The sequence below is a fragment of the Mastigoproctus giganteus genome, chromosome 7, assembly GCF_048544385.1.
Source record: "Mastigoproctus giganteus isolate SK-2022 chromosome 7, ASM4854438v1, whole genome shotgun sequence".
Taxonomy (NCBI): domain Eukaryota; kingdom Metazoa; phylum Arthropoda; class Arachnida; order Uropygi; family Thelyphonidae; genus Mastigoproctus; species Mastigoproctus giganteus.
The window spans coordinates 128779136-128792964 of NC_143581.1; the positions used below are offsets into that span (position 1 = coordinate 128779136).

The 13829-nt window shown below is 35.2% G+C and overlaps 1 protein-coding gene across 2 annotated transcripts in view; it reads right to left on the reverse strand.

Moving 5' to 3' along the window:
• lqf (epsin homolog lqf) overlaps window positions 1-13829 on the reverse strand; it is a 222510-nt gene that overhangs the window by 202853 nt on the left and 5828 nt on the right. For both annotated transcript variants that reach the window (XM_090377896.1, XM_090377895.1), the window contains exon 2: window positions 8246-8638. In XM_090377896.1, the coding sequence (XP_090234022.1) occupies window positions 8246-8521 (276 nt within the window). In that variant the 5' untranslated portion in view covers window positions 8522-8638. The remainder of the gene's footprint in view (window positions 1-8245; window positions 8639-13829) is intronic.

Here is a 13829-nt window from a genome sequence, read left to right on the forward strand (position 1 = left end):
GTATATATCTGAGCTTTGGTCTGTAACTATGTTTAGATTACCAGTAATGATGTTTGTTTGTTTGTTTGTTATTTGGTTTTTAGGAGCATTAGCAACTAAGGCCATATTGCTCCGGGATATGCGGTGGTCATTCCCTGACCTTTCCGCATTCTCCGTATTTGGTGGTGACGGGCTCGAACCCCGGTCTAATCAAGAAGCGTGTGCTATGCACTGCTGCTCCTTCCCACCTGGCTACGGAGGCGCCGCAGTAATGATGTGTCCATAGTCTGGATCAATATATTGTTGCATGTTACTATGCTTGCATATGCAGTTGTTGGTGTCTGCATTATGGGATATTAAATTGGTAGCTATGGATTTGTAGTTACAGGCTAATAATCCAAATGGTTTCTTATATTTATATCTAACTTTTATATAACTCTGGCGGGTATTAGGAAGTAGATGATTATGCTGATTTATAAGTTTATTGATATTTACATTGTCCATAATTTGGCTCTTGAAGTTTAAGATTATGATTGATTCATTATCACCTGTTGTAGTGCGTAGGTTTTTTAGATTGAATTTACAAATATCGTTTATTATATGAAAGAGATGTTTGGACTCGAAGTTGAAAGTGCGTATGAACCTGTGTAGTGCTCTTAGTATACTGTGTTTGGTACTGAAAAGTAAATTATGTATATATTGCACATCTATAATATTTTTATCCCATTCTTTAAGGGATGCCACCCTTAAAGAATGGGATAAAAAACACAACTATGCATTTATTTGCAAATCTTTTTATGCACATACCTTGACAACTGAACTTAACTCCAGCAATACTTACAAGCCTATATCCAGTATCTGCAATAGCATTATAAATAAACTCATAGCCTTCAATAAAAAACTAAAGCTAAACATGAACAATTACAGCTTACCTTATATATACTTCATTCCAAAATTTCACGAAAAACCCATAGGTTTCAGATTCATAACCTCCTGCAAAAATAGTTGTGTGCACAAACCTGGAAAAACACTTGAACAACTACTGCAACCACTGCTACATAACATACATAACAGCAAAATCATAGGCAACAACCTACCTGTATTAAAATTTTTGCAGAATAATAATGTTAACAATATTCAAACCTTTGATTTCCACAGCCTATTTACAAGTATTAATCAAACCAAACTAAAATCTGTACTCAAAGATATTTATGCTAAATATAAAGATTATATATCCTGCAATACCTATTACTGGAACAACATACTTATTTTATTTTTCCAACAATTTGATTTATGACGGTAATACAGTGTATCAACAAACCAATGGAACACCTATGGGCAGCCCAGCCTCATGCATAATAGCCAACCTATATCTATATTGGTCAGAAACCTCATTTCCACAGGAACTTATCCTATACAGATATATAGATGACCTCATAGTGATCAACTGCCCGAATTTCATCAAGGATTATGGACACTTATACCCCAACGAACTTGTACTGGAGAAAACAAACAACTTTGATACTGCAGCCCATTTCTTGGATCTAGACATTAAGTTAAAGAACGACATAGCCTCCATCAACCTGTACAACAAATGTGAAGCATTCAACTTTAGCATAGTCAACCTTACGGAATGGAATTCAAATATTTCCAAAAAAAGTACATGCCAATGTTATTCTAGCACAATGCAATAGAATAGCAACCATATGCAGCAATAATGAAACAGCCATTGATAACATCAGGATATTATACAAGAAACTCAAGAACAACCTTTTTCCTATAGCATATCTGCGTCATCATATCAGTAAAGCCCTTAACATATTAAGGCACATGAATCTAAAAGATATTAATATAAATAGCATTATCGACATATAATTAATCCCATACACATCAAGTATGTATATAGTGTAAATACAATACATTAGGCCTCTGTGGTGTCTTACAGTCTGGAAAACTCGTACCCACCAATTGGCTTATCACAGTGTATTTATCTTGTAATTATGTTCATACTTAACTTTATATAAATTTAAATTTAATTATATTATATTCTAAACTTAACTATATTCTATTATACCACTTTTTACACAACTGACCTTAAATACATGATGCGCTAACTCCCAGACATTCGTTCAGGGTCCTAACTATAGGAACGGGTTTGCAACCCCGAACCACCCTAGCCCAACTACATATTTCTACCATAATCAACTTTCTACTTTACTAGCCTCTACATCTTATGTCCTGTGAGCCATTAGTTTAACGAACGCGATATCAGGGCTCTATTTTTCTAACTTTACCCAATCTTTTTTTCATCTTAACAAAGTTTAGCTGCCTTCTATCGCTACTTTGTCAGCTATTATATTTCTTAACTATCCTGGCCAGTTTGGGAATCATGTACTTAACCTAGCGTAGCTTCACCGCCCACGTCATTTCATTTCAAACAAAACACACACCAAAATTTGTCTAATGCTAGGCACCACTAGCGTACCCATGCATAAATATAGTGGTAACCCACTGACAGTCTTTTCTGTCAGTCCGGCCTGTAATGGTAAGTTCTTGTCATTCGGATTTTCCTTACCTTTGTCTCTGCTTTTTCTACTTTCATAGCATTCCACTTACTTCTGTAAGGTCATCCATGATCTGTATGCAATACCTTATTAACACATTAAGAAACTGCAAACTTGGTATAATTTTATTCAAAATTTAAAATTAATATTACCACGTGGACTTTCGCACATGTACTTTGACATACAGAGCATGTCGGAAACAGAAGTAAGAGCATTGCTGTCTTTTTCGTGATTTTGGTGGATGACCTCTGATGAAGACACAAAAATTATGAAAGACTCTGCAATGCTATCTCCACCTTGGTCGTTTTTTTCAAAATTCATTTGGTTTACTTTTCAATCGTTACAATTATTTTTTCCGGTTCCTTTCTTCCCCCCTTCTTTCACAACGTATATCGCTCCCAGGGTACACCGTATTTTAATTAGTTTAATTCTATGCATAAACATCTACTTACTGTATTTTATACTAATAATATTTTATATATACATTATGGCTGTAGGGTACTTTTGTGATAGCAGTGACCCTGATACATAATTCATGTTATTGTAATTCAGTCTTATCTAATCTAAATCTTAATTTCCTTCCCCCCCCATAGCATATAACTTCTCTATTGCATTATTCTTGATGATTATATATATACAGTGAAACTTCTAACGGACACCTCTCGTTAACGGACATCTCTCTACAACGGACATTTTCAAATTCCCCAACTCACCTCTATTGGTTTTAACGTGTTTTCAGCTTCTGTCTAGTGGACATTCTCTGTAACGGACGCGGACACAATCTGCACTGTTTCGTTTAGATTAGCACTCAATTTGATCTTCCCATAACAGACAGCGGGCGAGCTTACGGCCCTTTTTCTAGGAACTTTTCTTCCACATATTGCCTTAATCATGTTTATTTTCTATTTCCGATTCTCTGAATTTTATCAAGGTTTACGTTGCGGTTCTAAACCCTTTTTCAAGAATTTTAAATTGGTGTGTGCGCGGGGGGGGGGGGATATGGTTGGCCTTTCGTCTTTTCAGTTTTAGTTTTCAGTTTTGTTCAGTGTCGTGTGAAGTGCACAATGTCTTCTCATAAACATTTAACTTTAAAAGATAAAGTCGAATTCATTAATGCGTATGATTGGCAAATAAATAGTGTTCGCAATCTCGCTGCAAAATTCAAAATTGGGAAGACGCAGGTAAGCGACATCCTAAAGAAAAAAAATGAACTGCTCAAGCAATTTTGGCAACACGGAAATGATCAGGTTCAAAAATCATTCCCGAAAACTGTTGGGCTTCAAATTGACAATGTTACGTATGAGTGTTTTTTTCGCGAACGTGCTAAAAAAAATTCCCATTAATGGGCCTATTATTAGGGAAATGGCTTTGGAGGTTGCAAAATCTATGGGAGTAAATAAGTTCAAAGCTTCTGTGGGATGGCTAGACAAGTTCAAAACTCGGCATAAAATTTCTTGGAAAACCGTAAGTGGTGCAGGTGGATCTGTTGATACTGGGGTTGTAACAGAGTGGACCATTAAATTGGAAGATTTATGTCATGATTTTGAAACTAAGGATATTTACAACTGTGACGAAACAGGGTTGTTTTTCAAAGCTCTTCCTGAAAAAACAATGAGTCTAAAAAACGAAAAGTGCCAGGGCGGAAAAATTTCTAAGGAACGCTTGACTGTACTATTGTGTACAAATATGCTGGGAGACTTTGAACAACCTCTTGTTATAGGAAAACCACAAAATCCTCGTTGTTTCAAGGGCATACAGTTGAATCTTTTGAATGTTGACTGGAAGTCTAATAAAAAAAGATGGATGACACGAGATATCATGAGCGAATGGATAAGTCACTTTAACCAAAACACGATTCGTCAAAACAGAAAAATTATTCTTTTCATGGATAATGCTACATCTCACCTGCACATTGAATTGTCCAACATTCAAATCGTTTTTCTGCCACCAAACACATCTGCAGAGTGTCAGCCCTTGGATCAAGGTATAATAAAAAATTTTACACTTTACTACCGAAAACGTGTTTTAAGACATCTCATTGCAAACATGAATGATGTAACATGTGCGAGTGACCTTGCAAAGAAACTCAGCATCCTAGATGCGATTCAGTGGATTTCCTCTTCAGTAAATGCAATTAGAAAACAAACTGTCGTGAACTGTTTTGTAAAGTCTGGCTTTTCAAACGTAAAAATTGAAGTTGTGAACAGCAATGTGGAGCACCAAGAAGAACAAGAACTTCAACATCTATTGATAATGTACGATACTTCAGCTACAAGTGACCCTGGCTACAAAGATATAGACTCGAACTTCACTACAGAAGATGGTGCTCTAGATATAAATAAATTTTCTGTTTATACTCCGGCACGACAACCAAGTCAATAGAGTTTACAATAAATCGTCAATACGAATATTTATCGTATTTAGCAGTCACAAGCTTGAACCCCTGTCCACTCAAGGAACGCGTGCTATGCACTCTTGCTCCTGACCACTGGGCTACGTCATTTATCATCGATATTTTTCAAGAAGTTCCTCATGAGGATGAAGAAATGGAAGGAGGTCATTCTGACGAATGAACATATTAACGACGAACCACCGATGAAAATAGAAGAAGCACTTATACAAATCAATCGTTTAAAAATGTTTTTCGCCGCTGAAGAAGATACTGAAGGACTTTCGATGGTTTCTTCACTCCAAACAAATGTTGAAAACAAAATTATCAGCCGGAAGAAGGTGCCAAAGGAAATAAGTGATTGCTGTATGCATTTTTCTTAAGATAAAGTCATAATATGCATAGCACAATTGTATGCATATTATTTACAAAAATGTTGTGCAAAATCTGTATATAATTTAATTTAATTTTACATTAAACGTTTAACGATTTTTCTTTATCTCTCTTGTATGTAATTGTATATTATTTACAAAAATATTGTTCAAAATCTGTATATATTTTAATTTAATTTTACATTAAACGTTTAACGATTTTTCTTTCTTTCTTTTTTTTTTTTTTTTTCTCCCTCAGATTTCTTGTTAGCGGACACTTCTCTCTAACGGACAAATTTTCGTTCCCCATGGCTGTCCGTTAAAGGGAAGTTTCACTGTACACACACACACACACACACACACACACACACACACACACACACACACACACACACACACACACACACACACTGTATTAAATTTATGAAATAACTTAATATTAATTATATGGTATTATTCAATATCAGTTCATTGTTCAATTATTATTTATTATGTTTTTTATTATTTAATCTAATCAAAGTTTAATTGCTAATTCCAATATCACATCACATATTTGTTTTGTTATATAAACAATTTTTATAAAGTAGCCATATTATAAACACCTGTCCGACAATGGACTCCAGAAGATATGGTCACTTTAACAATAACTATAGTTTAATGACAGATTTAACTTATGGCTAATTCAGAAGGCTAGACCTGCTTTTTTCTTAGCAATATCTGATAACAAAACCAAAATGTTTCTATTCCCTATTATTTAGGTGCTATAGTTTTAAAATGCAATTTTGCAAAATTTGAGTGATGCATATTCTCTATAACTATGATGCAGTGTTCTCCCCAGAAAATTTTGCCAGCCAGGTGGGAAAGTGTCACACTTCACAATATTATAAAATTTTCTGTCATTTATAAATGTGACTTAAGTGATCCAGAGCAAAAATCAATTGCATAATCTAGCATTATATGCTCCTGTCACATACCTCGATTGCATAGTAGGTTCAAATTAATATTGACCAAGATCAGTGAGCAGACCGTACAGTACTGCAAAAATCGCTTAAATTTTAGCCAGGCGGTCAGTTAAATTCACTGGGCAGTGCACCCATTCAATAGGACCTGGGGAGAACACTGATGGATTCAACCAATACAAATCTGTTGCCCAGAAAGTGATTCACATCGACTCATAAATCCCAATTTGAAACAAAACAGTCTCAAAGTTTCACTTATTTATTTTATTTTAATAATGTTCGACTCAAAAAGTTTGTCGGTTATGACAAGGAATTATAGTGATATGCAGCGCGAAGACTGTTTTCTAATATTGAAGTTTTGCCATGTCCTACACAAAAAGCATGAACAGCAAATAGTCGAGGCAGGTCCCTCATTCCAGAAAACAGAATTTCAAAAACTTAAATGTGAAAGTAAATTGAAATCCAAAAGTTTCCACTGTATTAATTCCATTCAAGGAATTAATCGTGGAAGCTACTAGACATTTCATACCTATTAAGAAATATTGTTCAAAGTTTAGGCCTAAATGGTTGTCAAATGAACTAATGAGACTCGTGACAGAGAAGAAAAAATGCATGGAATGCATATAAATTATCAGGCGACACAGAAGCCTGTGGCAGATATAAGCCAAGTCTGTAATAAGTCACAAAGGAGATTAGGCAAGTGAAGGCAGATTACGAGAAATCTTTGGCAAAGGATGCCAAGGAAAACAGAAGGATTTATTTACTTATATAAACTCTAAAAGGAAGGGGATGAATCTGATTGGTCCACTTGATATTGATGGTTTGAATGTTGATGACCCGGCTCAAATAGCAAACAAACTGAATGAGTATTTTGCATTTACATTCACACATGAGGAGTTATTAAGGTTTGAAAATGGCAGAAGGTTATCAAATTGTAGCAGGGTGCTTAATAATTTTGTAATAACAGAGCAAAGGGGAGGAGAAATGGTTGAAGTTAAACATAAGAAAGGCACCCTGGGGTGGAACGGTAGAGACAACAGATGAATTTGACACAATGGGGTAGAGAGATTTTAAGCCAGAGAAGATCAAAGAGAGGAGATTCCAAATTGCCAAGTCTCTGACAGGGAATATCAGAACGGACATAAGCACAAGTACCACCTTTGAGGTGAAAGGAATCATACAGCGAATAATTTGGGCATCTGAGATGAGCAATAATTGAATCAACTGATAACTGAGATTCTGTCAGAAAAAGTACACGGGGTTTGGCAGACTGCAAGTGGAAATGGACATCGTTGAGATTAGAATTGAGACCACGTATATTTGTGAAATGAATTAGGAAGTGTTGGGAGGTTTAGATCTTTTCGGTTTAGATTGAGGTGTATAAAGCCTTGAATGGCTTGAGCAATTCAAATTGAGGAAAGACAGTTGTAGAATAGATGTGCAGAAATTTGCCTTTAGCCAGTGGGTGGTTAATTGCTGGAACAAACTTCCATCTATCATTGTGGAAGTTGATAGGTTAAATAAATTCAAGGAGGAACTGGACAAACATTTAGAGGGAATGGTTGTGTGAATATCTTTTTTTTTTTCGGCTGATGCTACATTAGCTCATACGCTTGCTTGCTTTCTTACATCGCATGCCACTATTACTATTAAGGCTACTGCATTTATTCTTGGCAGTTGAAATTCTGCTGGACCAATTACACAGAACAAGATAGTTCTCAATTTAGTAATTTTGTTATGAAATTAAGCATTCACAGAACATAATTTTTCTGTTTTCATATGATTGTTTTTATTTAACTATTACTGATATAAAAGTCTACAAGGTAGAGTACATGAATTCAAATTAATCCTCAAACAATAACCTTTTTTTAAGTGTATGTACGATTATTTTATTTTCAAATAATTTACTGAAATGTTTTTTTTTCCATTTCACAAATAATTAGAAATCAAATCAAAATTACAAAAAAAAAAATATGTAATCACCTTTTCTGATCCTGTCTTGATGAGATATTCCAGTAATACTAGTGCTTTATATACATGTTTCCAGTTCTTTCCATGATCATTTAATCTTTTCCATATTACTTGCATAATTTCTGAAAATGCAACTACATTGTAAGTGAGATCAGCAATTTCACTCATCAGTGTACCAGAAGGTCCCCAAGGATCATTTGAAGTGGCTTCTCTTACCTTAATCTGCGCTTCTGAGTAGTTTTTAACTACATTCTTAACATTTCGACGAATTCCATGCACATTGATCATTGTTGTTGACAGATAAATTTCCTTTAGCCAGAATCAGAGTGAATATCAACTACTCTTCATTACACTTTGTACCAATTCTTTGCAGTTCAATTTTTGCATCCAACTGAGATAGATATCCTGGAAAAGAAATTTCAATAAGCATTTTATAACAAACAGAACATTACTGAAACATGAACAAAAATCATAAAAATTTATATTGGCTTATGAAAAGGCACACTTCAAATCTCATTTTATGGATATTTCTAGTTTGTAATACATGCTACTGGTCTACAGTCTGAACACAATGAAAATATAAATTTTGTATATCTTATTGCAGATGACTCATACTACAATATTCTTTTATTAAATCTATAATTTTAAGTATATCCTCATATATTATTTCAAGCAAAAAATAACATATAAAATCCTTATAACCGCATGTGGACACACACAAAAAAAAAAAAAAAAGTTAAAAACTTTTTTTTGTGTACTGATCAATATCATTTTAACTAATGTACAGGCATACCTCGTTTTAAGGTGATTCGCTAATACGACACATTTTCGATTATATTCATGTTAATTATTTTTGGTGCTTGCCTTGCTCATAAGGGGGTTTTCGGCACTCAGTCTGTTTACAGCATTTGTGCACTTGGAGTCTAAGTGTCATATTCTGGAAATTTTCAAACTTTTTACTTTTGTTATTGTTATTATTTATTGTTGTTATTGTTGTTATTATTTATACATACATACACAAATACCTCATAGCGTGGTCTTGAACAGCGCGGGTTTCGCTATAGTGCGGTTTACAAATTGAAAAAAAAAGTTAACTGTGTTACGCACCAATACATTTGATACGTATGTATGTATTATAATGCCAGCACGTAGGCCAATGCGTTATGGATTCAAAGCCACACTGACTGTTGTCACAACTCCCATTATATACGGATTCTGCTAGCTTTGATAGATTAGTAAATACTCTAGATTCCGAGCGGTGAGGTCGGTGATTGTGTGTAAGCTGTACAAATATTTTCGCTGTGTATTTTTATTAAAGATTATCTTTTAAAAACGTTACACCTTTATATGCAATTATGAGTGGAAAGAAGAAATGTAATGGCGCCGAGTGTTCTTCTAGATCCAAACATCAAACAACGTATGAAAGTAAGGCAGGCATTGCAAAATTTCAATGTTATAAAGAGATGTATGCTGATAAAAAGAAGGAAAAAACTGTGCAAACTAAGCTGATCAGTTATTTTTCAAAATAAAAATACAGTACATATTTCACTTATATTCTTTTGGTATGTACATACTGCAATAAAAATCATTTTTACTGTATTTACTAGTATTTTTCATTTTTATCATTTAATTTCTTTTTTTGCAAGAATTTCATGAGCATCAATTTATAGTAAAGAAACACCTATATATTTTTGCAACTCTACCAATATAATCAAGTTGTCGGAACGCATTACATTAAAATACATACTGATAATACCTCGTTCAGTGCGGTTTCGCATAGCGCGGTATTTTTTGGCACGAATTAACCACGCTATGCAAGGTTTTCCTGTACACACACACACACACACACACGTATATATATACATATACACAGTGCTTTTTTTTTTGTAAAAAAATAGGTGCCGGTACTCATTCTTTGCTATCAGGAAAAATTGAAAGTTAAAAGAATATGAAAAGTACTCTAAATTTTTTTCCCCCTGATATTGTTACTTTAGTAATGTTTTTAGAATAAGAACAACAAGTTAAGTATATTAACGCAGTTTATTAATCATAAATTTATTATTCAAGTATATAAAAAATAAGTAAAAATAAATAAGTAAAAATAATTTCATAATAAAGTTTTAGTAGAATATTCCAAATGTTTATTAAGTTCTCATCCGGCACGCTATGCTGACTTCTTTTCCTCCTCTTTGTGTATCGGTTGCTGAATGACGTTTCTGAAGCAGCCACGAATCAACATATTTTGCTGGATCGAAGGGGGTCAGCGGTGGGCCTACAGTTTTAAGAAACAGTAGCGAAGAAATTGTTTTTGTCATCAACGAAGCACTGGTTGAGCTGGCAATCAGATTCATTTGTGAAAATCCTCGTTCACATTCACTCGGTGAAATTGGTATCGTACTCAGAGCGTTCATCAAATGCTTGAATTCTTCCGAAACCTTCTTACCAATTATGTATTTGACCCCAGGGGCTCACACCTGGTGAGTATGGGCTTGGCAAACCCAGGGTCCTCAGCTGGATATCATCATTCTTCTCTTTCTTGGCGATTCCTTTCTTTCTCTCTCTCTGGGTAACTCAGGATTGTTTTTTTTTTTTTTTTTTGGCTGGTGCAGCATAAGCCTCAGGCTTCCTTGCACCATAGGGATAATAATAATAATCCCCAAAATCCACGAATTGCATTGAACTGTAATTGATAATTTTCTAACTTCATTTTCACCAAATGCCAACAATTCATATTTAGAAGGATTAATACCTTAGTTGTCCATCTCTTGTCATCGGTATTGTCACTAGTTCTTAAATTTGAATTTTTTTCTCCATTTCTTTGAAACTGTCCAAAATGTCGGTGTCATTCGGATATTCGAATGACACCAATGCACTTCTGCGAAACAACAGATGATTATTTGTCGCGGTAAAAGAAAATAACTTTTCTAATTTTTGAACAGGGGGCTTACAGTTGATTCATAGCGGTGTCCAACCGCTATGAATCAACTGTGAGGAAAGTGAACTAAAACAGCATTTTAAATTTTGTTAATTATCAAAAACATTTTATAATTAAATGTTTTGTTCAGTAAATGTAATTGAGGCTCCGTAGCCGAGTGGTCAGGAGAGGGAGTGCAGTAGCACACGCTCTTTGAGTACACCAGGGTTCAAGCCCCTGACTGCTGAATACGGTCGATCTGCCAACCCGCAATGGACCAGCGTGGCAGATTATGGCCCATTTCCCTCAACATGAATTGTTGAGGAGGCTTCCACCCTGCAGTGGGTTGATAATGGCTGCACTTTACTTTTTTTTTTTTACTTAATAAAATTTTTGAATATTTTCAATTTTATTTTAACACGCAACAAGATATCGAAAATGTAATACACTAAAGAAATCTAACTTTGAATTTTTTTTTTTTTGAATATGGCCCTTGTACGGGAAAAGGTTGGACACCACTGCAGTAGAAGGTGGGCCAGAGCCCATTGGGAATACACCTTGATCTGCTCACTCTTGACCAACGTGACTTCTCCGTACATGGGGGAGATGGTCGGACATGTTTTACCAGGTACCACTAAGTTGTAGAATACTAATACCTTTAGCTCTCTTAATTCACGCAGCAGCAGCACTAATTGCCTAAAGGCCAGAAAAGCGAACAAGGCGTACTGAGTAAATTTTCTCCTAATCCGTTTGCTATATGAAAATGTTCTTCGCTCAACGGAAACTATTTTAAATGTAACTTCCAAGGGGAATTCAAAATAATTAAACAGAAGTCTGACTGAGTAATTTAGAATTATAAAAATAGTTATACAGTTTTATATAGAAAAAATCTTAACAATAGACAGTAAAAAATGCAAATTTAGTGGTGATCCATAATAATGGATCACCACTAAATTTGCATTTAGTGTTTCAGGTACTCCTCCAAGATAGCAGTGTAGGTTTCTGCATTCACCATTCCATTAATAAACTTAATTTGCCCCATCCCTTTGCTTGATATGCATTCCCAGCCCATCTGACCATCGGAGAACTTTACAGTCTGTGTTATGCAGTCAGAGTGGTATGCCACCGATTTTCATATTCTGACATATCGCTTCCCATCAGAGCCATGTAGGTTGAATTTCGATTCATCAGGGAAAAAAATGGTGTCTATTACTCTTTTGCCCATGAAACATGCATTTTAGCCCAAGCAAGTCGCTTGTTCCTCATTTGTTGGGTCATCAAAGTCTTCTTCTTGGGCCGATAGGCATGCAGACCATATTCCGAAAGTAGTCTTTGGATAGGTTGTGCACTTGTTTCAACACCAGAGGCTATCTCAAAGTCCAGTTTTAGATCAGGAGCACTAGCATGGCAATTACAAAGGCATAGCCGTTTCAAATATTGATCTTGGGAAGGCATAGTCACTCTTACGGCCTGATCCAGGTCTTCTCTTCACATCACCGGTTTCATGCTTTAATTTCAGCACCCAGGATACTGTTGACTGGTGGCAGCCCATTTTATCAATGATAGCACAGGTAGAAAGCCCTGCCTGGGACAGAGCAACAGCTACACTTTTTTTCTTGGTGTCAACTGAACATATGGAGGCATGCTTACACTCCACAAAACAGGATACTAATGAGCGTGTACCCTGCCAATGCCGTATTTATAGAAATGGCTGATGCAATAGAAGCGTTATCTGACGAAATACCTTTGCTTTGAGACAAACAAAATGACTGTAATCAAACAATATCTTATACGTTTCACTACAAATGTTGCTTTTTTTAAGGTGATGCAGTTTTTTTGTCCGCCCCTGTGTATATATATATATATAGACAAATGTATTTTATCAATGTGTAGGGGTGCTGACCTGTCAAGGGTAATTCCAATGGAAAAATCTGAGAATGCCTGCAAGGTAAAAGCAGTTTACCTGAAATTAAATGAAATTAAGATTAACATAAAAATAATAATGATAACAAAAATGGTACCTAATGCACTGGGTCCTAGGACTTTAACTACTTCATCAGAGGGTCGGCAGCCAAAACCATAGGAGCCACCGTAATAAGCAGGGTCTCTGTTTCTGTTATGATGTATATGTACAAAACAAAATCATCGTAGCCGACACAGAGACCAAAAAGAAGGAATAAAATTCAAACATAAATAAAAATAAAGTTAAAATGCTAAAAGAATGCCGATTAAATCCTGTAAGAGGATAACTGAATGAACATTTGAATTAAAAAATGAAGGCAAAATGCCCAGTAAGAAATTTAAACAAAGTAAACTTAAGGTAAAGGAATAAAGCTTATGAAGATAAAAGTAGAGGAATATAAAGGAATATTGCTTTTGAACAGCCTAATCATGCACAAGAAATAAGTTGTAGTTATTTATTAAGGATAGCTGAAAGTAATTGGAAGAAGGGGAATACTGTGCTCAGGCTGTCAGGGGTTGCGAAACCTATACCAAAAACTCAGTCCCTCCTCTGCTATCGCTTTTTTTTTTTTTGTTCTTAAGCAAAGTTGGGTGTCTTTTCTACACTACCTTGTTAGTCATTTATTCTCCCTCTGCTGGCACTTTGCCTCATTTGTTTAATTGCTTACTTCCCTGTCACACAGTACAGTTCACTTTGACCAATTCACACCTTCCCCCCCC